The sequence below is a fragment of the Arachis ipaensis genome, chromosome B07, assembly GCF_000816755.2.
Source record: "Arachis ipaensis cultivar K30076 chromosome B07, Araip1.1, whole genome shotgun sequence".
Taxonomy (NCBI): Eukaryota; Viridiplantae; Streptophyta; class Magnoliopsida; order Fabales; family Fabaceae; genus Arachis; species Arachis ipaensis.
Window position 1 is genome coordinate 1,696,406 of NC_029791.2, and position 27,866 is coordinate 1,724,271.

Consider the following 27,866-nt stretch of genomic DNA (forward strand, 5'->3'; position numbering starts at 1 on the left):
ACATCACACATGCAATTATGATGTTATTGATTCCTATCATCTCAGTTTCTTTTGCACTAATCCAAGGTTTGATCTATTTAAGCACTTTGTGTCAGCATGTCATAACTCACATCTGTTTTAAAAAATAGAAAATAAATAAATAAATAATTTTCTAAGGCATATAATGTGTTGTAATGTCTAACTTAATAAATTATATGGTCAAAAATATCAGCTTGGGAACCTAAGATTATTGGAGATAATAGCAAGAGTGCTGCAACAAGTAATGAAAAAGGCTATTAAATCTGTTAGTCAATTATAACAGATTCTTGGAAAGTAGTTAGCTTGCCCTTAATAGAAAGGAGATAGATATGCATTGTATATGAAAAAGTTATAATGACTACACAGAAAAGCATTGACTCCAGTGGATTGTATATTTGACAAAAGAGCTCAAGCTTTCAGACGCAGACCTATCCCGGCAAGAATCCATAACTGGAAATGGCAATCTCAAAGGCTTCTAACCTTTGTCCACGGTAAAGTCCATTGCGATCATAGGACGATATTTCATTTATGTTGAGTTCTGTACAGGCTTTGACAAGTGCCTCCCCAACACGTTTAGCAGCTTCCTATAAGTATGTTACACCATAACACAAGGAGCCAAAACTCAAAAAGATTATTTTAGAAAGGTGGAAGAGTTCCAACACATGTCGATAAGAGGTGGACTACTTACAGAAGTGCTGCATGGGGGATTTGGGATCGATTTCTGCAGTGTGCTTGCATAGAACAAACACTTCTTATTCTTGTCATCTACAAGCATTGCATACAATTGCTTATCTGAGCAAAATACTGAAAGCCTTGGATTTCTAGCAGTTCCATTGAACTGAAGAAAAAAAGAGAAAAATAAGATCCTATTCATGGTAAAGAAAGCAAAGCATAACAGTCAGCTGTTAGCATTGAAGTGCCATATGACTCAGATGAAAATATAAAATGAGTTTACAGAATACCTCAAAATCATGCCAAATCCCCAAGGATTTACAAACACATAATGCAATCAAAAAAGCTGTTTTTTCTCAGCATGAATATGAGTCAAACCTTTTTCTGAATCCTTCTATTTCGAATTTTTGGACTTTCTGTTCTAGCATTTGCTCTTGCTTCAACCACTAACAGCTTCTTAGTTAACCCTGAAAGAAAACTCAAAGCTCACATCAGTTAATATCCAAAGTTACATGAAACATAGTATAAATGTTCAGCTGCCAACACATGTCGATAAGACACAACACACACATTTAAGATTTGATGATCTCTCCCTTTCTTGTAATTCATAAGGTGTTGTCCAGGTGGTGGACGTGCATGACATAATGTAAAAACAATGTGATTCAGAAATGAAAATGACTTCAAGTTGCATAACAATTGGACCACTGATTTTCTAGTTCCTTTCTTCTACTTTTCAGCAATTACTAATCACATGATGAGATTAAAACCTACTAATCTGGAAAAGTTATAATGTCTACATAGAAAAGCATTGACTCCAGTGGGTTGTATATTTGACAAAAGAGCTCAAGCTTTCAGACACAAACTTATCCCGGCAAGAATCCATAACTGGAAATGGCAATCTCAAAGGCTTCCAATCTTTGTCCACGGTAAAGTCCATTGCGATCATAGGACGATATTTCATTTATGTTGAGTTCTGTACAGGCTTTGACAAGTGCCTCCCCAACACGTTTAGCAGCTTCCTATAAGTATGTTACACCATAACACAAGGAGCCAAAACTCAAAAAGATTATTTTAGAAAGGTGGAAGAGTTCCAACACATGTCGATAAGAGGTGGACTACTTACAGAAGTGCTGCATGGGGGATTTCGGATCGATTTCTGCAGTGTGCTTGCATAGAACAGACACTTCTTATTCTTGTCATCTACAAGCATTGCATACAATTGCTTCTCTGAGCAAAATACTGAAAGCCTTGGATTTCTAGCAGTTCCATTGAACTGAAGAAGAAAGGAGAAAAATAAGATCGTATTAATAGTAAAGAAAACAAAGCATAACAGTCAGCTGTTAGCATTGAAGTGCCATATGACTGAGATGAAAATATAAAATGAGTTTACAGAATACCTCAAAATCATGCCAAATCCCCAAGGATTTACAAACACATAATGCAATCAAAAAAGCTGTTTTTTCTCAGCATGAATATGAGTCAAACCTTTTTCTGAATCCTTCTATTTCGAATTTTTGGACTTTCTGTTCTAGCATTTGCTCTTGCTTCAACCACTAACAGCTTCTTAGTTAACCCTGAAAGAAAACTCAAAGCTCACATCAGTTAATATCCAAAGTTAAATGAAACATAGTATAAATGTTCAGATGCCAAAGACTATATATTGCACTGGACTAAGCAAGAGACTAAAATCTAAGACACAACACACATATTTAAGAAGAAAACAAAAACTCAGTTCAGCAGAACTTACATGAGGAATTACTTCTACTTTGTGTCTGAAAGCAAATAAACAGTGTCGTTGGAGGGACTCTGAAGACAGAAGAATTGTTGAACTGTAGCACTGGCACATTCAATTGAGCCATGTTGTACAAGTCTTAAGCACTGAAAATCAAAACCTATGTTACAAATACATACGCAAGGCTGAATTTCTTAGAGGAATTTTAACAAACACTTAGTGTGCAGGTTTCATTAAAAAAAGAAAGTTTTATTATTAGTATGTTTGACATTCAAGGAAACAGTAAAGACAAGCAATGCTATTTCAATTCAATCTTTTAAAGTAGTAAGAGAACAAATTGTACTGTAGGTTCTAGTAGTGATAACATCCAAAACAAGGTGTTACACGTATCTAACTTTGATTTTGTCGTCAAGTTATTTAAGCGGTTATATCCTGTCATCACTTTCAAGTTTCAAACCTTCAGCATCTCACTCTCTTAGATCTTTCAACAAATTATTTACTAAGTTGTTGTAAAAATCGTATTGCACCTCTTTTACTTTAATTATCAGTTTTTTTTTTGTTTCATTTTGATAACATTGATGAGTTGTAGTGACAGCATCATCATCATCATCTTGCATAGGATATTGTATTCCACAGTTTGAGTGCTCCATTTTTGTTATTGGTGCTTCAACATTATTTATGCCACAATTGGTAGCACCAATTGTAGAATTTGCCATTAGACTCCCAATAATATCTATCTCCTCTTGCAAACTTGCGACCTGCACACAACAAATTAAAGGACAGAATTATTATACGCATGGAACACACAACATTTAGGGAACTAGATTTGGAAGATTGAAAATTTTGGGCGTGTTTGTTTGGTTTGTGTTTTCGTGTTTTTTGTTTTTTTTATTATTATAATTTTGTGAAAAAATAAAAAATAAGCGAAAACAAAAAATATTAAAAATAAAAACAAAAAATAAAAATGCAAACAAAACATACTTGGATTTTCAACGAAAGTTTTGAATTGGAAAAGTATAGGTAACCAATAACATTTTTGAATAATGTGTGAACAATGCGAATTAATAAGGTTAAAAGAGTAAATTAATTTTAAATTTAATTAGTAGCATTAAATTAGGATGCAATGTATTTTTATTTGATTGGTGGTTGTTCAAGATAATCATTGTTTACCTAGTACTCTCCGAATTGAATTAAATATCATTCCAAAAAGTCAAAAGTTTTTGCATGTACCAAGTGTACGAAAATAAACTTGTGTGAGGATCAATTCTTAAAGTTTGGCAATGATTGAACTAATTATATTCTAATACTTGATTCCCCGATAATAGCAAGTAATAAGAAAATACTTAAATGTGAACTCGCAATGAATAAAAATCTCAAACTGGAATTATTACCTTAGCATATATCAAGTGGCTTTTGTTGGCCACTTCTTGTAAAAATCAAAGTAAGAAGCAGTTTTTATAGTGATGAGAAGTTGAAGAAAAAAGCAAAGTAAGAAGCAGTTTTTGCAATAAAGCTAGGTTCTGCCTTCTTATTGTTTTAGAAGAGGGTACTTGACTTTTAAATAAAACAGAAATAGATTGGAACTCTTATTTAATGTTGATCCATCTAGATTTTTCATTTTCATGAATCTAAAAAATGCAATTTCAGATTGTACAACTAATCACTATTACTTTCTCGATAACTATAATTAATAAAATTGGACATTGGACGTAAAGTCCAATGTTAAATACATCACACATGCAATTATGATGTTATTGATTCCTATCATCTCAGTTTCTTGTGCACTAATCCAAAGTTTGATCTATTTAAGCACTTTGTGGCAGCATGTCATAACTCACATCTGTTTTAAAAAATAGAAAGTAAATAAATAATTAATTTTTTAAGACATAAGAAGAGCAAGGTATTTGAAGCGACTGCATCAGTTGATACTGCTACAGACAATTTGATACAACAAATTCTTAGGCTACATTTCGCCGACTCAACAGTTATAACCGTTGCACATAGAATCACTTCTGTTCTTGACAGTGATATGATCTTGCTTCTTCATCAAGGTAAGAACTAACAAGTACCAATTATTCATAATTAAACTCTATTGTACCTTGTTGATTCCCCCATTTTCTGATTTTTTCATTGTAAATTAATTTAATGCAGGATTAATTGAGGAATATGATTCAACTTCAAAATTGCTAGAGGATAGATCATCATCTTTTGCTAAACTTGTTGCAGAGTATACAATGAGGTCTAAATCCACTTTTTGAGAAATCTGCTGATCACTGATTGAAAACGGGTGCAAAATACCAAAACTTTCTAGTTTCTTGACAATGACGAAAATTCAGGGGGAATTATAATCTAACTAGTAGAGTAGTAGTGCTCATGATTCTTCTGTCATTGAAAAATTGTGATAGAAAAGTGTATTTAGGAAAATGGAAATGTTTGGTAACCAAACATATTTAACTAAAAATAGTCCGAATTTACTTTATTTAACATTAATTTTTTTTAGTAATAATTAATGAATGCTAAATAAAATAATTTTATCTACTTTTTTGTCTACCTAACATTACTGATTAAGTTTAATTTTTGTCATACATATCCATTATATGTTATTTTTTTTCAAAACAAATTGCCTTGAATAGATACTCTCACTCCAACTCTTTTTCTCCGTTGACTCATTCAAAGACAAATGAAATTATTTTCTATCACATCCATAACGCTATGTATTTTCATATGTAGTTTCCATTCATTGCATGCATGGATCTCTTTTGTCTTGGACGTCTTTTATATTTCCTATGCCCATTAATTTCCATGTATAACATTTTTGTATTATATATTGACTTAGGTTTCAGCTTGTATTATAATAATAAAATATTCCCGTCTTATATAATTTGTTCCTTAGTCCTCGGAAGAAACACAGGAAACAAACATATAACTATTAACGTGAATTCATGGACAAAACGCTCGTTCAGTCAACTAAATTAGGTTAGCCACAAAATGTCTTCTATATATTATGGAAAATTATCTTCTCATTTATGTTATTATTCTTTTTCCCTATATTTCAAAATATAAATCTTTCCCACTAAGACAAACTTGTGTTTTAAAATGAAAGAAACATATTATTTTATTAACTAATTTTATAACAAGACTCATTTTTTTGTGAAAAATCAACTTAGTCAAATAGTTAGTTTATTCGTTCGTTTAAGCAAGTATTTGAAGTTTAAATCACACCTTGTGTGTACCGTAATTTATTGGTCAATGATAAACCCTTAAACAAAATTCCGATAGCCTATTGGGATGTGGGATCCGGTGAAAAATAAAATCGTCAAGAATATAAATTTGATATCTAATTATGTGATAACTTTTACGGGCCTGCTACACATACAAGCAAAAAGGCCCTACAAGTTATACAAGCTCTCAGCCCACAATCCTTGCACACGCGCACTGAATTACATTGAATGGAGCGTCATTTACACGCGTTCCACTCAAACGGTTGCGTTTCGCGTAAACCGCTCCTTAATGGCGCACTCTTCCACGCTACTCCAAGCCATTCGAAGAAAACACAACCGTTCCATTTTCGAGCAACATTCGAAACTGAAGATATTGAACTCATCGCGAAGATTCGAACACTCCATCAACACAACATAGAACTCTCGATCAAGAATCTCTAGAAAAAACAAAGTTATAATACTCAAGGTACGTTACGTTACTATTTTACTCATCCTGTACATTTTTCACATTTCGAAATCAAAGAACTAGGTTTTACTATTCTTCTATACGTTGTTGTAGGTTTTACTGTTCTTCTTGTTCTACGTCTCATTTTACAGTTTATAATGTTCTACTTGTTCTAGGTTTTACTGTTATTCTTGGTTCTAGGTTACACTGTTCTTCTTAGTTCTTCTAGGTGTTACTGTTCTTGTTGTTCTAGTTCTTCTGGTAACTGATTTTTTGGGGTATATTCCGTAGTTTGGTGGGTGTATATGGAGTAATTTGTTGGGTGTATATGGCATAATTTATTGGGTGTATATTTCTGAACTGATATACTGTAATAGTCACCAGTTGCAACTGTTCTTATATTTGTTTGTCCATGGGTGTATATTGCTTGACCTTGTAATGTTGCTTGACCTTGTATATTAATACATGTTTGAGTGATATCTGACTGATATATATGGGTGTATCTGAATCATATCTATGGGTGTATCTTACTGATATATATGGGTGTATCTGACTCATATCTATGGGTGTATCTTACTGATATCTATGGGTGTATTTTTCATTTCAGAAAAAATGGCAGCGAGAAACCAAGCTGGCAAAAATGTAAGAACAAATATATGTCTTAGATGAAATCAGTTTCATATAATAGAAATATATCTGACTATAATTTTGTTTTGTATACAGCAAACCAAAGACCTTAAGTGTGCAACACATTTGTTAAGTGAGAAATTCAGAAACATGAGTGAGGAGAAGAAAACGATTGTTAGGGATTTGGGATTCGGTGGCTTGATGCACATCCCGCCACTAAGAGTGCATCACCAAGTATTAAGGGAGTTGGCTAAAAACTTCAAATTAGGGGAGAACAGACTGGAAACCGGCTACAGTTCTTTTAAAATAATACCAAAAATAATAGGTGATGCGCTTGGCATCAACGCATCAGGTAATTCGCTAAAAATTATAGGTGTATATTAACTGATGCTTGGTGTATTTAAATTGATACTTGGGTGTATTTGAACTGATTTTCATACTATGTTGTTTTCCTTTTTGTAGGAGATCTATTTCCTCAAAAAGTCAATTATAAGGATCTTTCTGAGGATGATAAAGAAATTTTTAGAAGATTTCAGGGTAAGACCCTCAAAAATCTTACAGATGAGATGATGGATATTGGCGTTGGTAACGAACAGGATCGCCTAATGTTCAAGAGGATTTTCATCCTCTATATACAGATAGCGTTCCTTTTACGAATGACAATAAACAAAATCTCACATGTGCACCTGGCCCCAATTTTTGAGATGGACACCATAACAGAGCGAAACTGGGGAGGACATGTTTTGAGTTTTATCATCAAGGATATAACCGATTACAAGGAGAAAAAGAAAAAGGAAATTGATAGCTGTCTTTTTGCCCTGATGATAATTTACTTTCATCTTTCTAAAAATAAAGACAAGAAGAGGGCAGAAAGACCTCCAAAACCCTGAATTGTCAACTGGAGTAAGGAGCAGTTGGTCAAAAGAATGAGGGCGAAAATAGAGGAAAATATGGTAAGTGAACATAATATGTTGGGTGTATTTTATTTACCTGAATGCTGCTGCTAACTAAAATTTTTAATATTTCAGGGGATTATAAAGATGGCAGAAACAAGAGAAAAAATGAAAAAAATAGAGAAAAAAGAAAAAAAAAAACAAGAAATAAAAAAAACAAAAAAAGGAAGGCAAGTTCAACATCATCTTCGGAGACAGAAACAACTGATAGTGACAATTCTACCTCTGAGTCTAAGACTCAAGAAGACTCAGAGGATTCACCAAGAAAATAACCCAGCAAAAAAGGAAAAAAGTAAGTACCATACTTGAGTGTATTTTCTTTATAAAGTTGGGTGTATTTTCTTTATCAAGTTGGGTGTATTTTCTTTATCCAGATAGGTGTATTTTGTTTATTAAGTTGGGTGTATTTTGTTTATTAAGTTGGGTGTATCTTGTGCATTCATTTGGGTGTATTTTATCCGTTTTAGTATTTTTAAATAATGATTGTTTGCCTTCCAGAATGGAGTCCAAAAAAAGAAAGAAGAATCAGGAGGATTCTGATTCAGAATCCGAATCAACTGATGAGTAATGTTCTGAAATTATTACTCCTTTCCTTTAGGTTTATTATCAAGATCTCATGTATTAACAGAGTGTCTCTTATTAACTTATAGAAGCGAACAATCATCACTAGTGAAGAAGCAAAAAACAAAGAAAAAGACACAGAGAACACCAAAAGAGTAAGCACTACTTTGGATAGTATTTTGTGATAAAATTAATTTTTTTTTCTGATTCATACTTGTTTTTTCCACCCAGGATACAATCCAAAAAGAAAAAGGTCGTTGTTGAGGATTTATCTCCTGAGCAAACTCAATCCTATCATGGGTACAGTACTTTGTAAGCTATATTACCGTCTATCATCAAGATTATATATGTTAACATGTTCTTTTATGAATGTACTGTCAGATCTGAAATAGGAAGTGAAGATCTAGATGAATTGTTAAGGGAAAAAACAATGAAAATTCTACTGCACAGGGGTATGTTTTGTTGGGGTGTATATTTCAGATTTTAGCATGTTTTCTTTGCTAATAATTGTTTCTTGTTTTGCAAGGAGAAGGAAGGTGACCTGCGATCGACGGAAGGTCACTATGTCTCATCTGAAACGTAAGAAGCTTTATTTGATAAAATCTTGTTATCATGATTTAACAGTATGGTATTTTGTCTGAATAACATGAACTCTGTTTAGAATACCGGACGTAAACTTGGGAAGTGATGATCCTTCCTCTCAAGGACACACAGAACAAAGTAGCGTAAACAAACCGGAGGAGAGCATGTAATTTCTCTTTCAAATAACCGTTACTTTTGTCCTTTTATTACCTTCTACTTCTAATTCTGTATATATATATTTTTTAGAAAAAAAAGCCCTTTATTATTTTATTCGAGAAAAAAAAGGCAGGAAAAAAAGTAAAAACTGCAAGTATGTAAGTTCTCAAAAAACAGAGCCTGTCTTTCTTTTGAATTATTCGGGTGTATTTTTGACTTTCTTAGGGTGTATTTTAGGTTGAGTCTGGTTGAAGAGTCAGCCAGTGAGCCGGCTGATTCAAATGTGATGGTTGTGAGGGAAGAGACACCGTCCGAAGGGCTTGCAATGTGAATTTTTCAAGAATATTTCAACCTTATAACCTTATTATTTTCAAAGACATTGTTAACCTTTTATTTTTCTTCTTGTTTAGAGTTCCGATTCAAGTTTGTCTACCACTGTCCCAAACAACCACTGTGCCAAAATTTAAAGAAACACCTGAGACAGAATATGAACCAACCCCTCTGCTACAAATTGAAGAAACTACAAAAAGGTAAGAAATAGTCTTGGGTGTATATTTGGTTACAGTTTGGGTGTATATTGCCCCTGACTAGTTTTTTACATCGTGATTAATTTTATGTGCCGTGCAGCACTCCTGAACCCCCCCCAACAACTTGAAGAAAGCACACCCACGCTTCCCCCAACTCCATCTAAAATGTAAGTTCATCAGAGTAAAATCAATGTTTTGGTTATCACTCGTATATTCTTATTCTTATAATATCTTATACATGATCACGCAGTAATCCAGCCCCAGAAGACGCTGCTGCGCTGATGATGATGGCACGAACAGCATCGTATGTTCCTAAAACAGATCTGATGCCATCATTCAGCCTTAGCTTCACTGATTCCAGCCAAAAAGAATCAACAACGCAGGAGGGAGCGTCAACGCAAGATGAACACAGGGCAAAAACTCCAGAAACACCAAAATTGCTAGAACAATTAGAGGATCTGGTACATAAAATTACAAGTGGTGGGGTGACAAAAAAAAAGTCCGCAGATTCTAAAGGAGAGTGGGGCAGAGAGTTTCGAGAAGTTTGAAACTCCTATCAAGACGAATTTAAATACTTCTGACATGAAACAGAAATGCTACCACTGGGCTATACGAGTGAAGACCTACGCAGATGGGCTAACTGATGAGTTTGACAACGTCTGCAAACTCCAGGCACAAGATAGATACACTCTGTCAAAACTCCACCTTGCATCACCCGCGCCTAAAACGCATATAGAAGCTGAGGTAATATTACAACAACATTAATGTTTTTATTACCAAAATTAACTACAATCCTGATTGATGTAAAATTGATTTCGGCATCTTTTTCTAGATTGTCACTGCCATGTGCTTCATCCTAAACCAACAAAATATTCAAATGTTTCAAGAAGAAGTATACTGTCTCCCCCCTAATATTATGGTAAGGGTTGCTTCAACGAATTTTGGGTGTATTTTCTTTATTCCTTCGGGTGTATTTTCTTTCTTATATTGGGTGTATTTAATGTGTTCATTTGGGTGTATTTTCTGTGTTCAATTGGGTGTAACTTGTTTATTCATTTGGGTGTATTTTCTAGATTCGTTTGGGTGTATTTTCTGGATTCGTTTGGGTGTATTTTCTGTATTTATTTGGTTGTTCACAATTTTTGCAGAACATGGCCCTTGCAAATCATCCAGACGGCGTATTCTTACAGCCTAAAAACAATAAGCCTTTCAGGGTGGAAGACTACCCAATGTTCATACCCTTCTTGGACCTTCAAAAATTAAAATCGCATCGTTATGTAAGTTTTCATTTCTAAAACTACTTATTACCATTTTTTACTTATGTGCCAAATGAACTAAAACAGTGTTCAATCTGAACATATTTCAGATATTTGCACCTGTTTGCCATTCACATCATTGGTGGTTATGGTTCGCTGATACAAGAAATAGGAAGTTTTATATAGTCGACTCATTACACAAGAAATCTCCTTCCGATGCGAGAACTGCGCTGAATACATTTGTTGTAAGTTGGTTCTGTGTTCTGTATATATATATATATAGTTGGGTGTATTTCTGTTTAATATAAGGTGTAACTATTAACTCCTTTGTGTGTATCTCTTTATTGAAATTATTCATGTATTACTGATTTATTTTGTGTTTTAAGGGATACGTAATTTCACGAATTAAAGTATATGCTGGGGGAACTTCTGAAATCAAAGGACAAGGACAGGAAAATTGTAGCACCATACCTTCACATCTCGGGCCAAAAGACAAGGTATAAATCTTTCACTCTGAAAATTAAACTTTCCTATATGTAATTTGTAATTTATTTTTCTGTTTTCAGCTATGACTGTGCTATCTACGTAATGAAGTGGCTTGAGATATTTGAGCCCGCAAACATTAAAAGGCGGAAGTATGAGTGGGACGATTGGACCCAGGTAAATATGTTTAAAACTAAATAACTCTGTATTATATTACTCAATTAACATGGTTGATTAAACAGAATATTCTTTTTTACTGTAGGATGAGGTGGACCACTTTAGAGTGGAATATGCTTCTCGGATTCTATTCCATGACATGAATCTAGACAAAGATGAAGCCATTAGCGGAAGTAATGCAATCAGACTATCCAGGCCATCCTCGTTGTTATTGAGTCCATATTGTCAGATAGATTCTGAGGATGTTGACACTGCTTAATGTAATTGTTATATACTCCTGTAACAAATTGAACACATGCTGTAAATATTCTCCAATTATAATCCATTTTATGGTGAAATTTCTTTCAATAATTAAACTCTGTCTGCTGTATTCAAAATGTATGAATTACAGGTACTATAATATGAAGGAAAACGTCAAACCAAAATATACACCCATAACCTGCCATTTTTTACACCTAAAGAAAGTTGAATATACACCCAAAAATCTATCCCCCCTAATGCTTTATCCTTAAAACCCTGAACCCTAAACACTTAATACCATCCATATGCAAACTGTATTTTATAACATAAAACCCTTAAAACGTTGTTAAAAAAAAACAAACAGTATTTTATAACATAAAAATAAGGTTCTGAAGTATGTATATGTATATATATATATATAAAATGTGAAATATAAGAAACTTCAGAAATACACTAAAACGAACAGTGCTTTTACACCCATATTCTGTAACTATACACCCAAAGAGTTATCCGCTGCTGCTGGTACCCTGAACTGATAATTCATAACACGTGCTTGATATTGGCTGGAATTTGAATGCACCACTGTGCAGCATCAAAGAGGTTTAACTGAATATAACAAACTCACATATTAGCTAAACTATTAACGAGAAAAATAAACTCAATCACCACGTATTTAAAGAACATCACTTTTACCTCGTTTAAAGCTTTCGTTTTCTTCTTCTTTGTGGTATTTGCAATCTGTTTATCCAACTTTGAACCTAGCCTATTTTTTGGACGTCCTCTTGTTCGAATCCTTGGAGGGATTTGAAGCTCGTTAACGGATTCCAAGTTGGCGTCTTCGTGAGATAAAGAAGATGTGCCCTTCCTTTTGGCTTTCAATGATTCCATCTCAACCATGACGCTATCATACGCACGGTGCAGAATTGCAGTCAGCTCCTCCGATTCGGATGCAAATTCGCAAATATTTTGCGAACGAAAAACCAATTGGTCAAACCTCTTGCTTCTTGGCTCCAACAGTGGCTCGTCGTGGCTGCTCTTGATGTGTGTGTATCGCCTCTTTACCTTCTTGCTCCATCGTTCCAGTATATATCTCGGTGACACTTGGCTTACTTGTTCAAAGCTTAACACGCTTAGTGCGTGACGGCACACTATCCATCTCGACTCGAATAATAAGTATTGGCATTTTACCTCGGCTGCTACTGAGTCGTAAGTAACCACAAACTTATTGAATATTGAGCTGAAAACTTGTTCTCCAACTTCGTATACTGAATAGCCTAGAGTGAAATTCGTTAGTCTAGTGATGCAATTCGCCTTTCCTCTAAATTGTGCTTGGACTTCCCTAAACTTTTGATGAGTGTACACATCTTGAAACTGAGCTTCAATGGAGGATTTGGTTGCACATGGTATGACCGTATGAAAATCTGCAACATCTGATTCTCTCTCTGCTTGCTCCCTACTTCTGAGGCAATTATCGTATTGTTTGACGAATTGAATAAGCGAGCTGTTCTGGGTAATAAACTTGTTAAAAAATGAATTCATGTTCTCGCTCCTTTGTGTGCTTCTCATCCCTGCCCAGAAGTGGTGATCCAGATAGATTGGAACCCATATATGACGGTCTTCATAGAGATCTGCAGAATACACCCAAACATAAACTATAAATACACCCCAAAAAACATGCAATTTACACATCTGCTGCAGATTTTAAACAAACATTATCTGAAAGCCACTTGTTGTCCACAAGACCAAAATTCAGCAGAAAATCATTCCAATTCCTATCAAATGAGTCTTTGCTATGAGAGTTCCAAACAACTTGGCTCATTTCTTGTTCAATTTTTGCATGTCCCTTGTACGCGTTTAATTTGCTTGGAATATTCTTCATGATGTGCCAAATATACTAACGGTGAATTGTTGTTGGCATACAGGCCTCTAAAGCCCTTTTCATTGATGCGCATTGATCGGTGAGAAACCCTTTTGGAGTATTTCCTCCCATGCAATGAATCCAACATTGAAATAACCATTTGAATGATTCAATTTCTTCATTTTTCATCAAAGAGCATCCGAGAAGTGTTGACTGACCGTGGTGATTCATCCCGACAAAAGAACCACAAACCAAATTATACCTGAATCAAATTACCATAGTGCATAATGGAAAATCATTAGATACGCCCAACAAATGCTTTGTATACACCCAAAAACACCCAATATACACCTCTTCCGCGGATTCATAAAAATACATTAATTTTTTAGCATCATAAACAGGGACAGTTTGTTACCTGTTTGTATTGTAGGTGGTGTCAAATAAAATAACATCTCCGAAATACTCAAAGGCAGCTCTGCTTCTTGCATCGGCCCAAAAAGCCAGCTTAATTGATTGATCCTCCTCGAGTTCAAGCTCAAAAAATAAATTCTGATTCTTCTCTTTCATTCTTAACAAATATTTCCGAATTCCTTTGCATCTTCTTGTTCCAAAACATTCCGCACTTCTCTGGTAATGTAATTCCCTCACATCCTTTTCGATAAATTTTAACTCGCGGTGACCCCCGGCAGCCGCAACAAATGATTGATAGGTTTTGCTTGGTCTGATACCAGCCTCCTCGTTATTCTCTATTGTACGACGAATGGACATGCTTAGTTCCCTATGCTGTTTGAGCATCTCTGCTTTATTTGGACAGCAAGGGTGTGAATGATCCAGCACAACCTTTGAAATGATCCAAGCACCAACATCCTTCAATGTGTGTATATAAATTCTTGCAAGACAGTTTAAACCGGCTGTCGGATTCGTCTTCTCGGTCGGAGATATTTTAGATTTCCATTTTTCCTCTCTACTACATGTAATCAATTGATTCTTAATCTCGTTTTCCTTCCTATTTGTGCTCCGAACTCTTGTAGAAAAACCTGCAGCCTTGGCGTAGTTCCTGTAAAATTTTCCAGCATCTTCAAGGGTGGTAAAGGTCATTCCAACCTTTGGAACAAACTGGTCATCAACAACAGAGAGAGGCTGCAGAATACACCATGTCAAAAACTAAAAATACACCCAATCATTGCTGATATAATACACCCGAATGGCAACAACTCAACTAAAATGACAATAAAAGCCATAAACTGTAAATACACAGACTGCAGAATACACCATGTCAAAAAATAAAAAATACACCCAATCATGTCTTATATAATACACCCGAACGACAACAACTCAGCTAAAATAACAAAAAAAACCATAAACTCTAAATACATAGACTGCAGAATACACCATGTCAAAAACTAAAAACACACCCAATCATGTCTGATATAATACACCCGAACGACAACAACTCAGCTAAAATAACAGAAAAAGCCATAAACTGTAAATACACCCACACTTCCCGCAAAAATACACCAAAAAAAGTTCTGATCTACACCCGATCGTCTGCTATAAATTCCAAATAATTAATCAAAACTAATACATTACATTCAATCCACAAATTTATATTCATGCGTTAGTTTCACAGTCAATGTTCACGAATTATTCAGCTACACAATGCTATACAAATTACTACAACAAAATTCATAGTAATCCTATGTAAATCAAACCTCAGGAACTTCGTTAGATTCAAATTCATAATCCGCTTCGCCCTGATTCAGCTGACAATCTGAGGTTGAATCATCCATTATCTTCAAAACGAGTTCAAACTTTGATTTTAGAAAACAAAAAATCGAATAGAAAACGAAGGTGGAGTTACAGAGAGAGGAACTAACGTAAATGACGAAGAACAAACCAGTGAGAAAAGGAGGAGAAAAGAACGATCGAAAAAAGCAGGGGAAGCTTCGCGAGAAGAAGAACGAGCAAATCTGGAAATAAGGAGAACGAAGAAGGAAACAAATCTTTTAAATTTGGTAGTTATATATACGCGGGATCTTTATATAGCGCGTGTATGGGACGTAACTCTTGCAGCGCGTTTTGGGGTTTTATTTGTTAATTAACTTGTAAAGCATACAAGCCCTAATGACTTGTATACAGAACTTTTCTGTAACTTTTAAAATCATTGCTACTCAATTATGATGACGAAATAAAACAACTAATAAGAAGTGCTAACATATATATGAAAGTATTCAATAATTAAAGGCAAAAATTAACAACACAGCTAAAGAAAGATTTGAGACAAACAATGCATGCAAGAGAATGGAGAAAATCTTAGGAGATGCGTTAAGTAAAATTTCTTAATTAACTAATTGATCACATTATATTCCTTGATTTCCTTCCAAACATTTTTTTTTGTAATTTTAGTTTTAAAATAATTAATAAGAACGAACAAAGCATTTATTTTTAGATTGTTCTCCTAAAAATTTCATCATAATTGATAATAATGTGTCAAGCTAAGTTCATTTTCATGATTAAAGTATAACGGAAATGCTCATCGGCCAAGGTTATGAAAAGAACTTGCATTATTATAATGTTAACCACAAATCTTACATCATCGATTGCTTGAGGAATGGGAAAGACTTGGGTATTTATATTGTGTTAATATAATGACTGAAAAGAGGAAGAAATAGTCATATGTATAACTGGGACAAAAAACTAACAATGAAGTAAAATAGTTAAAGAGAAAAGTGAGAATTAGAGCTTTGAAAATTTTGACCTCGAACTAATTAGTTTCTGAAAAAAAATTAATTTGGTTTTTTACGATAATAAACGGTAGAAACACGTGAGGTCCTTCTATCAATTCATCACGTAAAACTTAACGGTAAGTGATGCTTATATTTGTGATGTGCTTATAATAACTTTTAGAGTAAAACTTTACCTATTTTAATAGGAATCGTAATAGACAAAGAGGAGCTGATAAATGTCATATGAAAATTCAAAAGATAATAAATGTTCCACTAGCTAAAATTAGGTCATTTCTATGCTCATTTGGTAACAATGGAATGCATCATTATAGATAACGAATACATAGACAATTTCATTTTGTTTTGCACTATCCATTGATGGAAAGATATACATGTCCACCATTTATTATTGTGGAGAATCTAATTAGCATTTTTTTTTTCAAAATCTAATTAGTCCGAGATTGAAATTTTTGAGGATTTAATTGTCACTTTCCTCATAGTTAAATAGTAATGGATGTATATATACTTATAAACTAACCTAATTTTAAAGTCTAAATTTAACTCGTCTACCCCATATGTGGTTAAGTATTTAATTAAGTTAGGAATCCCACTAGGAAGCTAAATTCTCATTGTACACTACAAATACTCCATTAGATCCCTATACTTCCTCTTAAGTTAAACATAGACGATATGACTTAAGCTTAACACATTTACTTAAGCATGATTGAAGTATACGTATATATGTACTAAATATGTGTAGTATTGGATCACACTTTCATAATATTTTAATCTTACGGGCTCTATTGGTCTCAAATAAATTTTAGATAGTTATTGTATACCATGCAACACATACACGTCTCCTTTCTTCTTTTCCATAATTTATTTCAAGCTAAGTAAGCCAATATATACATGCAGTTGGTAGATAGATATACATGTATAGATGGGTGGAAATTTAGGTGCAATCAACTTTATTTAAAGTTGATAACTGAGAATCGTTAGATGAAAATTTAGTCAAATCATTTAACGGCTTTCAGCTATTAACTTCATGTGAAGTTGGCTATACATGAGTTTTCACCATATAGATGATATATAAAAACGAAACAATATATATATAGCCAAGAGATCGTTTGGGGAGAATTTGGACAACTTGATCAAGTTCCTTGCAAATAAAAGTTTAATTTATTATGTCCACTATATTTCAATTATTATATCAAGCTTATCAATGGTTTAAAGTTTAAACACAAGCTAAGGGGTGGTTCCATATATTCCAATTATTTTAAATTATTTATATATATATTCCCACCAAAATTGAAATTTAAATTTATGAAGTTCATTATATTTTAATTTGATGATTTTCGTAAGTAAATATAAAATATCATTATTGCTGTATCCAAGACCGGTTATGATATATAAAACAGTATATAATTATACTATAGCCCTAATTAATAATACTCTAAGTAGAGAACCACGTATATCTAAATCTGACGTTTGAAGAAAACTACTTAGACTTTGATTTGGTCTTATTGGACATTGATAAATTGGGAGAGTATGAATATTATTTGGTACCAGTAGTTTTCAATATAGAAATCATGTAAGTGATGGGTTGGCTATAAATACATGGATCTTGATTTATGATCTGAGTCATATAAAACCATTAAGGAATAATCAACGAACAATGATGTTGGTGGTTGTTAGAGTGGTGGTGTGTGTCCACATATTTATGCTGTTTCACTTTGCATGTTTGTCTTCTCATTCATGCCATCCAGAAGAGAGTTCTGCCTTGTTTCACTTCAAGACCCAACTCATTACTAACACTACATTTTTTGATGGATGGTATGAGTATGAATGCCCCAATGCTTATCCAAAGATGAGTACGTGGGACAATAGGACAGATTGTTGTTCATGGATGGGTGTCACGTGTGATTCTCTGTCTGGTCACGTGATTGGCCTCGATCTAAGTTGCAGTGCACTTGTAGGTATAATCCATCCTAACAGTACACTTTTCCATCTTACTCATCTCCAAACACTCAACCTTGCTCACAATTATTTCTATAATTCTCAATTGCCATCTCTGTTTGGTGGGTTTATGAGTCTTACACACTTGAATTTATCTGACTGTGAATTCGAAGGTGAAATTCCTTCTCAAATCTCACACCTTTCCAAATTACAGTCACTTGATCTCTCTTTGAATTCTGGTTTAAAGTGGAAAGAAACCACTTGGAAGAGAATGTTGCAAAATGCAACAGCTTTGCGTGAGATTATATTGGATGGTACAGACATGTCTTCCATTAGCATAACACCAAGTCATTTGTCCAATTGGTCTTTCTCTTTCTCTTTGGTTACTCTTAGTCTTTTTGATACTAGAATAAAGGGACATTTGACAAGTCACATTCTCTGTTTACCCAACCTTCATGAGCTCAATCTATATGGAAATGGAAACATTCAAGTCAATTTTCCAAACTTGAATTGCAGTACTTCTCTTAGTTTTTTAGATCTTTCATGGTGTCAATTCTCAGGATCACAAATCCCTTCTTCCTTTTCTAACCTCACACATCTAACTTCTTTGAGCTTGTCTGGAAGTGAATCCAATGGTTCAATCCCATCCTGGCTCTCAAATCTTCAACATCTCACTCACTTGGACCTTTCAAGCAATAGATTTAGTGGCTCAATCCCATCATTACTTTCAAACCTTCAACATCTCACTCACTTGGACCTTTCATTCAATAGATTTAGTGGCTCAATCCCATCATTACTCTCAAACCTTCAACATCTCACTCACTTGGACCTTTCAGGCAATAGATTTAGTGGTTCAATCCCGTCATTTCTCTCAATCCTACTCTCAAACATTTCACATCTCACTCACTTGGACCTTTCATACAACGGATTTAATGGTCAATTTCCAAAAGTACTTGGTCAATTGACCAAATTACAAACACTTATCCTTGCAGGTAACAGTTTAGGAGGAAAGTTACTGCTATCTTCATTAGCTAACTTAACTCAGATTTCTCGATTGGATTGTTCTCATAATAAGTTTCAGGGATCTCTACCTAAAAAAATAGCAGGTTTTTCAAGTTTGACTGAATTGGTTTTAAATGATAACTTGCTAAATGGGACAATTCCATCTTGGTGTTTCTCTTTACCATTTTTGACATCCTTAGATCTATCAAATAATCAGTTTATTGGGCATATAAGACCAATCTCATCCCATTCCTTGCAGTCTCTATATTTGTGTGGGAATAAGTTACAAGGAAATATTCCAGAATCAATGTTTAACCTTGTAAACCTCACTAACTTATGTTTGTCATCAGGCAAGTGGAGTAATTCTCTTCACTTTCCACTTTTCTCCAAGCTTCACAACCTTCAAAACCTTGAAGCTCTTTCTCTCTCAGGGTTTAATTCATCGTTAATAGATTCTGAAACAAATGGCAGATACAATGAGTTTGACAATGAGTTTGTCAACCTAATAGCATTGCAGTTGCTTCAAATCGATTTAACTAATTTTTCCAAAATCCCGTGGAAATTTCCTAATTTAGTAACTCTTGAATTATCAGAAAATAAACTTAGTGGAAGAGTTCCCAAATGGATACATGATTTACATTATTTATTTTTTTTGAAACTTACACATAACCAGTTGTCATCAATAGGCCAATTCCCATGGTATCAACTTGAATACCTTGATCTTAGTTTCAACCTTCTAACTGATGACAATATTTCCTTCCTTTGCAATGCAACTTCTGTCCAGATTATCAACTTGTCGCACAATAAGTTCAGAGGCACCATTCCACAATGTGTTGCCAATTTATCTTCCCTTTATGTTTTGGATCTACAGACAAACAAATTTCATGGCACTTTGCCAAGTAACTTTTCCAGGAATCTCAACACATTGAATCTCAATGGGAACCAATTAGAAGGTCATTTGCCTAGATCTCTGTCCAACTGCAAAGATTTGATGGATTTGAATCTTGGCGACAATCAGATTGAGGATACATTTCCACATTGGCTTCAAAGTTTATGGATTTTGGAAATATTGGTTTTACGATCCAACAAGTTGTATGGGCCGATAGTCAGCTTCAAAACCAAAGATGTGTTTCCCAGTTTACTCATTCTTGATATCTCATCCAATAACTTTAGTGGCCTATTACCAAAAGCCTACATAAAAAGTTTCCAAGCTATGAAGATTGTTGTTCTAGCAGAATTGCAAAGTAGTTTTTATTACATGCAAAGTGGTTCTGCCTTTATTATAAACAACATTGACCTAGGATACGATGATTCTGTGACTACAACAATTAAAGGGCTTGAAACCGATTTTGAGAAAATTCCAAAAGTTCTTGTAAGTATTGATTTATCAAGTAACAGATTTGAAGGAGAGATTCCAGATGAGTTTGGAGAACTTGGTGCACTCATAGGACTCAACCTTTCACATAACAACTTCATTGGTCCTATTCCCCGCTCTCTGGGAAATTTGACAAACCTCGAATCACTGGACCTCTCTTCAAATATGCTTGATGGAGAAATTCCTACTGAGTTGACCAATCTGAACTTTCTTGCATCCTTGAATCTTTCCAACAATCATCTTGAGGGATCAATACCTCGAGGAAAACAGTTTGATACATTTTCAAACGATTCCTATGAGGGAAACATAGGCCTATGTGGATTGCCATTGTCAATTCAATGCAACAACAATGTCCCTTTGCAACAATATCCATCTTCTGAGGCTGAGGACAAATTTGGATTCGGTTGGAAACCAGTGGCAATAGGATATGCATGTGGAATGGTGCTTGGAATAGGATTGGGATTTTGTGTTTTCTCAATTGGAAAGCCTCAATGGCTTGTGATCATCTTTGGAGGCAAAAGAATCAAGAGGAAGAGCCGTAGAAACCGGCGTGCATGAACAACTTGTTGGGGCCACTCTCAATGGAATGTAAATATGTAGTAATAATTTATATTTGTCTTGAGACTTCATTATTTTATCTTTTACATATCTGCAAGTCTTGGTGATATTTATACTTATTATGTATTTGTAAGTGTGTCGTTGCAAGTAAATTATGTTTTATAGCATATAATTGTCTCTTCAATATATTATATATTTCTGTTTTTGTTCAAATTTAACAAAACTCGTTAGTTTAGGGGTTCTTCACTTAATTCTACTGTTTAATCTCCGAACTCCTATCCAAGCGCGCACTTGTCAAAATCTTTAGTATTCTCTTTCTCTACTTTGATATAAACTAAGCCATCTAAGCCAAAAACAGAGAAGAAAATCATTATTAAAAAAATAACAGATATTACAGAAGCATTTTTTGCTATAAAACTGGATTTTACCTTATTAATAAATGTTTTTGGCAGAGAAAAAGGAAGGCTTAAGACATATCACGCTTGAATGCATTTGGGACTTGGAAAAATAACAGAATACTCTTATGTCTTGTGCTTGTAGTTGTTAATTACATTGTTGTCCGGGTTTTACGTATGACGTTAAGAGAGTGAGATGCCGAAGGTTTGAAACTTGAAAGTGATGATAGGATATAACCGCTTAAGTAACTTGCCGACAAAATCAAAGTAAGTTATATACGTGTAACACCTTGTTTTGGATGTTACACTACTAGAACCTACAGTACAATTTGTTCTCTTGCTACTTTAAAGATTGAATTGAATAGCATTGCTTGTCTTTACTGTTTCCTTGAATGTCAAACATACTAATAAAAATCTTTTTTTTAATGAAACCTGCACACTAAGTGTTTGTTAAAATTCCTCTAAGGAATTCAGCCTTGCGTTGTATTTGTAACACAGGTTTTGGTTTTGATGGTGCTTAAGACTTGTACAACATGGCTCAATTGAATGTGCCAGTGCTACAGTTCAACAATTCTTCTGTCTTCGGAGTCCCTCCAACGACATTGTTTATTTGCTTTCAGACACAAAGTAGAAGTAATTGCTCATGTAAGTTCTGCTGAACTGAGTTTTTGTTTTCTTCTTAAATATGTGTGTTGTGTCTTAGATTTTAGTCTCTTGCTTAGTCCAGTGCAATATATAGTCTTTGGCATCTGAACATTTATACTATGTTTCATTTAACTTTGGATATTAACTGATGTGAGCTTTGAGTTTTCTTTCAGGGTTAACTAAGAAGCTATTAGTGGTTGAAGCAAGAGCAAATGCTAGAAGCCTAGAACAGAAAGTCCAAAAATTCGAAACAGAAGGATTCAGAAAAAGGTTTGACTTATATTCATGCTGAGAGAAAACAGCATTTTTGATTGCATTATGTGTTAGTAAATCCTTGGGGCTTTGGCATGATTTTGAGGTATTCTGTAAACTCATTTTATATTTTCATCTCAGTCATATGGCACTTCAATGCTAACAGCTGACTGTTATGCTTTGTTTTCTTTACTATTAATACGATCTTATTTTTCTCCTTTCTTCTTCAGTTCAATGGAACTGCTAGAAATCCAAGGCTTTCAGTATTTTGCTCAGAGAAGCAATTGTATGCAATGCTTGTAGATGACAAGAATAAGAAGTGTCTGTTCTATGCAAGCACACTGCAGAAATCGATCCGAAATCCCCCATGCAGCACTTCTGTAAGTAGTCCACCTCTTATCGACATGTGTTGGAACTCTTCCACCTTTCTAAAATAATCTTTTGAGTTTTGGCTCCTTGTGTTATGGTGTAACATACTTATAGGAAGCTGCTAAACGTGTTGGGGAGGCACTTGTCAAAGCCTGTGCAGACCTCAACATAAATGAAATATCGTCCTATGATCGCAATGGACTTTACCGTGGACAAAGATTGGAAGCCTTTGAGATTGCCATTTCCAGTTATGGATTCTTGCCGGGATAAGTTTGTGTCTGAAAGCTTGAGCTCTTTTGTCAAATATACAACCCACTGGAGTCAATGCTTTTCTATGTAGACATTATAACTTTTCCAGATTAGTAGGTTTTAATCTCATCATGTGATTAGTAATTGCTGAAAAGTAGAAGAAAGGAACTAGAAAATCAGTGGTCCAATTGTTATGCAACTTGAAGTCATTTTCATTTCTGAATCACATTGTTTTTACATTATGTCATGCACGTCCACCACCTGGACAACACCTTATGAATTACAAGAAAGGGAGAGATCATCAAATCTTTGAAGACAAACTGAACATCATAAATAAGATCTTATGGTATGCTTGGTTGGAAGTAAAAACAGAGTGCAAAATTTATAGATAAGCTAAATGAGTAAAATTATATAAAGTTTATTTATAAAGTGAGACAATTAAATAGCTTTCACAATTTTGTTTGCAACATCATGTATATTATATATGTATGTATATCTTTCAACAAATTAGTTACTAAGTTGTTGTAAAAATCGTATTGCACCTCTTATACTTTAATCAGTTTTTTTTTTTTTGGTCACTTGGTCGTGACTTTTAATTATCAGTTTGTGAAACAAAAATGTATAGTCTTGTTGTCGTGCAACTTTTGTTGGTTACTAAGCAATGTAACTTTTGGGTCCACACAGGCATTAGTATGTTACTTGACGCTGTATTTTTGGGCTCTTAATGGGTCTATACCCTTTTTTTTGGGTTACCTATAGGATCCCCCAATCCAACAGAACAAAAATTAATCCGTCGCAAATATGAATTTTTTTTTTTTTTTTACACCAGGGTATCCATCAGGCCGGAAGTTCAATAACTAATCCCTCAGATACTGCAGAGGCAAAGTGGGCGACCCTTTCAAGTAAGCAAGTTCCATTCCCATCCTCCAGCGAATATTGAACCCGGGAGAGATGATTAAAGGATACAGACCCTCATCCATCTGTGCTAACTTGCGTTGGTATATGAACTTTATTTAAAGATTTGTCACTGACCAATAAATTACTGCATGCATAAAATAAGATTTAAACTTCGAATACTTAAATAGACGAGTGAGTTAATAACTTAACCCACCCAAATTGATTAATGGTTCTATACTTCTATTGCTAAGAGCTCTATATAAAGAGGGAAAAAAGTACTTTTTTAAGGCATATAATGTATGGTAATTTTTAAATTAATAAATTGTACGGGCCAATTGTCAACTTCAAAACCAAAGATGAATTTCCAAGTTTTTTTTTATAATCAGCCTTTAATCAGCCTTTAATCAGATTTAAATAATATTTAATTATTTTTTTAGTATAACATGTTCCTATTTTGTAGATACATATCTATAATTAGATTTAAATTTAAATTTAAATTTTAAAATCCACCCACTTCATTGGTGGTTACGGGTGACTTTGCTTTACTTTCGTAACTTCACGTAACAGATACAGTTTTTTAAATTCCTTATTCTACGAGATATTCACACGCATTAGTGAATCCCAAACCAAAAAGAACGCTGCCAGCTAAATTCTCCATCTCGTCTTCATTGGTGAAGACCATCACCACCTTCCGACTGAAGCACTCTCTCATTTTGCATTGGTGAAATGTATCATTATTTTCCACACATGTGTTTATGTATTTTGTTAAGAAATATCATGTTCAATATTTTTAATTATATTTTAATTTAAACATAAAAACACTCTGCTGATTTAATTGGAACAAGGTTGATCTTATTTAATTTTATTAATAAAGTTGTTGCAAATAAAATACTTTCTACATAAGTAGTTTGAGCAAAGAAGCAAAAAAAATCTGGAGTTTAAGAGAAAAGATGTAGTTGATATGGTCATAAAAATTCTGTTGTTATTTATCAATTTTAACACATGATAGTATGATATTTTATTCAAAATATTTTTAAAACACATCTAAAATCAGTCAACTTTAATAATACAATATAAATGTTAATAATACAATTATGAATGGTCGAATATAATTATATACATAAACTAAAATATTTTCAATTGTAGTTTCTTTTTTATCTTAGAAAAATAATTTAATTATTAATTTTTTTAAAAGTATTTTAATAAAAATACAATTTAATCAATAAAAAAATAATTTATTAAAAGGGTATTTTAGTAAGCAAAATTTAATGATAAAAAATAAAATTTTTGTTAATGGATATTTTTTCAAAAAAAAAAAATTTTCTTAAAAAATGGATAAAGTTAATATTAGTTAACACAAAAAATTTAAAATGGATTAAATAGGAGGTTTTTTAAAAGTTAGAAGGGAGGAGAATGTACATTTATAAAATAGAGGAGAGGGGGGTGTCATTTTAGCATCTCGTAGGGGAGGGGAGTGGAATTTTCTCTAATATTTATGACTATTCTACTTATTATTTTAAAAAACATAATAAAAATAAAAATAAAATATGTAGACTGTTTACTATATATAATAATTTGATATATATCACTACTCTTATAATGTTTTTATTAATTTGATAATATATTAACAGATAATAATAACAATACCAAAATATTCACAATTTATTTTGTTTGATTCAAAGAATATTTCCAATATATCTTTCTTATCACGTAATTAAATATTGTAGTAGATAATTACAATATAAGAAAAATTGCATTGAAAGTTTGAAACTAATTTGTGTCATAAATGATTTCATTTTCCTTTAATAACAAATCCTACCTGTGTTATTTTTACAAAACAAATTGTATTGAATTGATACTCTCATTCCAACTCTTCTTTCTCGTTTGACTCGATTCAAAGACTAATGAAATGAAATTATTTTCCAACACGCATCCATGACACTATTTTTCCATATGTGATTTCCAATCATTTACATATAAACTATTAACGTGAATTCCTGGACAAAGACGTTTGGGCAGTCAAGCTAGTGAAACTTATATTTTAAAATGGAAGGAGCATTTTTTTTAATGAGAAAGTATAAGGAGCCAATGCCCTAAGTGTATAATGTGAACAATGAAAGTTTAGGAAGTATTAGAGATATGACTACTAGTGTTACATTGTCCTATTATGTTACGCTTTTGGGATGAGTGGTTTCAGATAGGGGTATTCAAATCTAAACCGATCCAAATTAAACCGCTCATCCAATCCGATCCAAACCGAAAATCAATTAAAACCGCACTCATTTGGATTTGATTGGATTTTATTTTTTGCAAACCGCTGGATTGGATCGGATTTCGGATTTATTTTTCATAACCGATCCAATCCAATCCAAACCGCACAATGTGCTATAATAATATTATTTTATTATTATATTTACAATTATACTTATAACATGTTTAATTTGTTATACACTTGTCTATTATTCATGTATTATTATTATTTAATAAATATTTTATGTTAAAAATGTTATTTATTTATTTATTTTAACTAACCTATAATTTTATTTCTATTGTTATGTTATCGTTAGTTTTTTAAGATATTGTTAAGACGTGTTATGTCATTGTTGATTATTTAAAATTTGATGTTGAGACTTGTTATATGTATTTAATTTTTTTATTTAAAAAACCGCAAATCCAAACCGATCCAAACCGCTTGTAATCGGATCGGATTTTCAAAAAATTTTTATCCAATCCAAACCGCACCGCACATAAATTAAGCGTTCGGATCGGATGACTTTTTTCCTTAAAATCGAACCAAACCGCACCGCGAACACCCCTAATTTCAGATATGGTATTAGAGTTTTAGATGTGACATAAGATGTTTATTATCCTTGGTATCTGGATGGTTATTCTCGATAGTATGGGTGATATTCATTTTATTCATGAACCAAAGATTTAGTCTATTGTACACATTGTACGCTTAGGCCAATTGGCTTCCTAGCACTACCCTTTTTTAATTAATTTTAACAAGACTCATTTCATCATGTAAAAAAGGTGTTTTTTTTCTAAAAGTTATTAAATTTAAATCATTAAGATATAAATTTAGTAGTCATTATTATTCTTGTGAGATAACTTTTAAAATTAAATCAATATTACTTAATTATGACGAAATAAACAACTAATAAAAAATGCAACTCTTAATAAAACAACTAATAAAAAGTGCTTCTCTTAATTGTTAATTTGATATCAGATTTTTAATGTATATTATTATTATTTTTCTTTTACTTCAATAATTAAAGGCAAAAATTGACAACACGGCTAAAGAAAAACTTGAGACAAACACTGTGCAAGAGATGGACATTTCTTCTACAACACCTTCCCTGCCTGCATGCACGACTTAGGTTCTACTTTCTTTTGACTTTGGATGCATTTGGTTTTCCATTTTCTTTCTTGATTATGATCCCATGCATTCTCATCACTAACCAAACGAACTTTTTCTAAACTATCCACCGTGGCATTAGTTTTTGCATTATTATGTTGTTAATCACAAATCTTACATGGATTGCTTGCAGAATGGGGAAGACTTGAGATGGTGTTGTTGAAGGGCTGGACAAAAAATAGTTCATTTAGAATAGTGTTTGGCCTATACGCTATACAAATTTTGATATATACGTAATATAGTTATATTAAAAATTACATGAAATTAATTTTTAAGCAATTAATATTAGTCAATTTTTTTTTATGAAAAAGTCTAGGAGGCCAATACTTTTATTAAAATTTAGGCAACACTTAACCAGTAAAAGAAAAATAAGTAACCCCACACCATTAGATATAATTTTACACTATTAAAATACTAATGATGATTAATTAGTTATTAAAAATCATAAAATCTGCTAATCCCTTAACACTTTTCTTTTTTTATTATAAAATTATTTTTTTAAGTTTTTTATTTAAG

The 27,866-nt window shown here is 33.2% G+C and overlaps 5 protein-coding genes across 7 annotated transcripts; 3 read left to right on the forward strand and 2 right to left on the reverse strand.

Moving 5' to 3' along the window:
• Positions 196–1,333, reverse strand: LOC107606453 (50S ribosomal protein L18-like). The gene is made up of 4 exons (XM_021106719.1): positions 1,261–1,333; positions 1,069–1,175; positions 707–856; positions 196–602 (listed from the first exon to the last, which is right to left on the reverse strand). Exons 1-4 carry the CDS (start codon positions 1,331–1,333, stop codon positions 447–449), a joined length of 486 nt encoding a protein of 161 aa, XP_020962378.1. The 3' UTR covers positions 196–446.
• LOC107609498 (50S ribosomal protein L18-like) lies at positions 1,333–3,265 on the reverse strand. Of its 3 annotated transcripts, none has more exons than XM_016311491.2 (5): positions 2,950–3,265; positions 2,438–2,568; positions 2,176–2,264; positions 1,814–1,963; positions 1,333–1,709 (listed from the first exon to the last, which is right to left on the reverse strand). In XM_016311491.2, the coding sequence occupies exons 2-5, from the start codon at positions 2,547–2,549 to the stop codon at positions 1,554–1,556; spliced, it is 507 nt and encodes a 168-aa protein (XP_016166977.1). In that variant the 5' UTR covers positions 2,550–2,568; positions 2,950–3,265; the 3' UTR covers positions 1,333–1,553. The 3 variants fall into 3 exon arrangements, with proteins under 3 accessions (XP_016166977.1, XP_016166975.1, XP_020962556.1); XM_016311489.2 differs by lacking the exon at positions 2,950–3,265 and adding an exon at positions 2,818–2,943; XM_021106897.1 differs by lacking the exon at positions 2,950–3,265 and having other exon boundaries at positions 2,438–2,807.
• LOC110264596 (ABC transporter C family member 3-like) lies at positions 3,477–4,902 on the forward strand. The gene is made up of 3 exons (XM_021106720.1): positions 3,477–3,491; positions 4,317–4,473; positions 4,574–4,902. Exons 1-3 carry the CDS (start codon positions 3,477–3,479, stop codon positions 4,678–4,680), a joined length of 279 nt encoding a protein of 92 aa, XP_020962379.1. The 3' UTR covers positions 4,681–4,902.
• LOC107609076 (receptor-like protein 12) lies at positions 17,527–22,788 on the forward strand. The gene is made up of 4 exons (XM_021106895.1): positions 17,527–21,787; positions 22,019–22,165; positions 22,339–22,435; positions 22,648–22,788. Exon 1 carries the CDS (start codon positions 17,910–17,912, stop codon positions 21,123–21,125), a length of 3,216 nt encoding a protein of 1,071 aa, XP_020962554.1. The 5' UTR covers positions 17,527–17,909; the 3' UTR covers positions 21,126–21,787; positions 22,019–22,165; positions 22,339–22,435; positions 22,648–22,788.
• Positions 22,054–23,056, forward strand: LOC107609078 (50S ribosomal protein L18-like). The gene is made up of 4 exons (XM_021106721.1): positions 22,054–22,165; positions 22,339–22,400; positions 22,648–22,797; positions 22,901–23,056. Exons 1-4 carry the CDS (start codon positions 22,054–22,056, stop codon positions 23,054–23,056), a joined length of 480 nt encoding a protein of 159 aa, XP_020962380.1.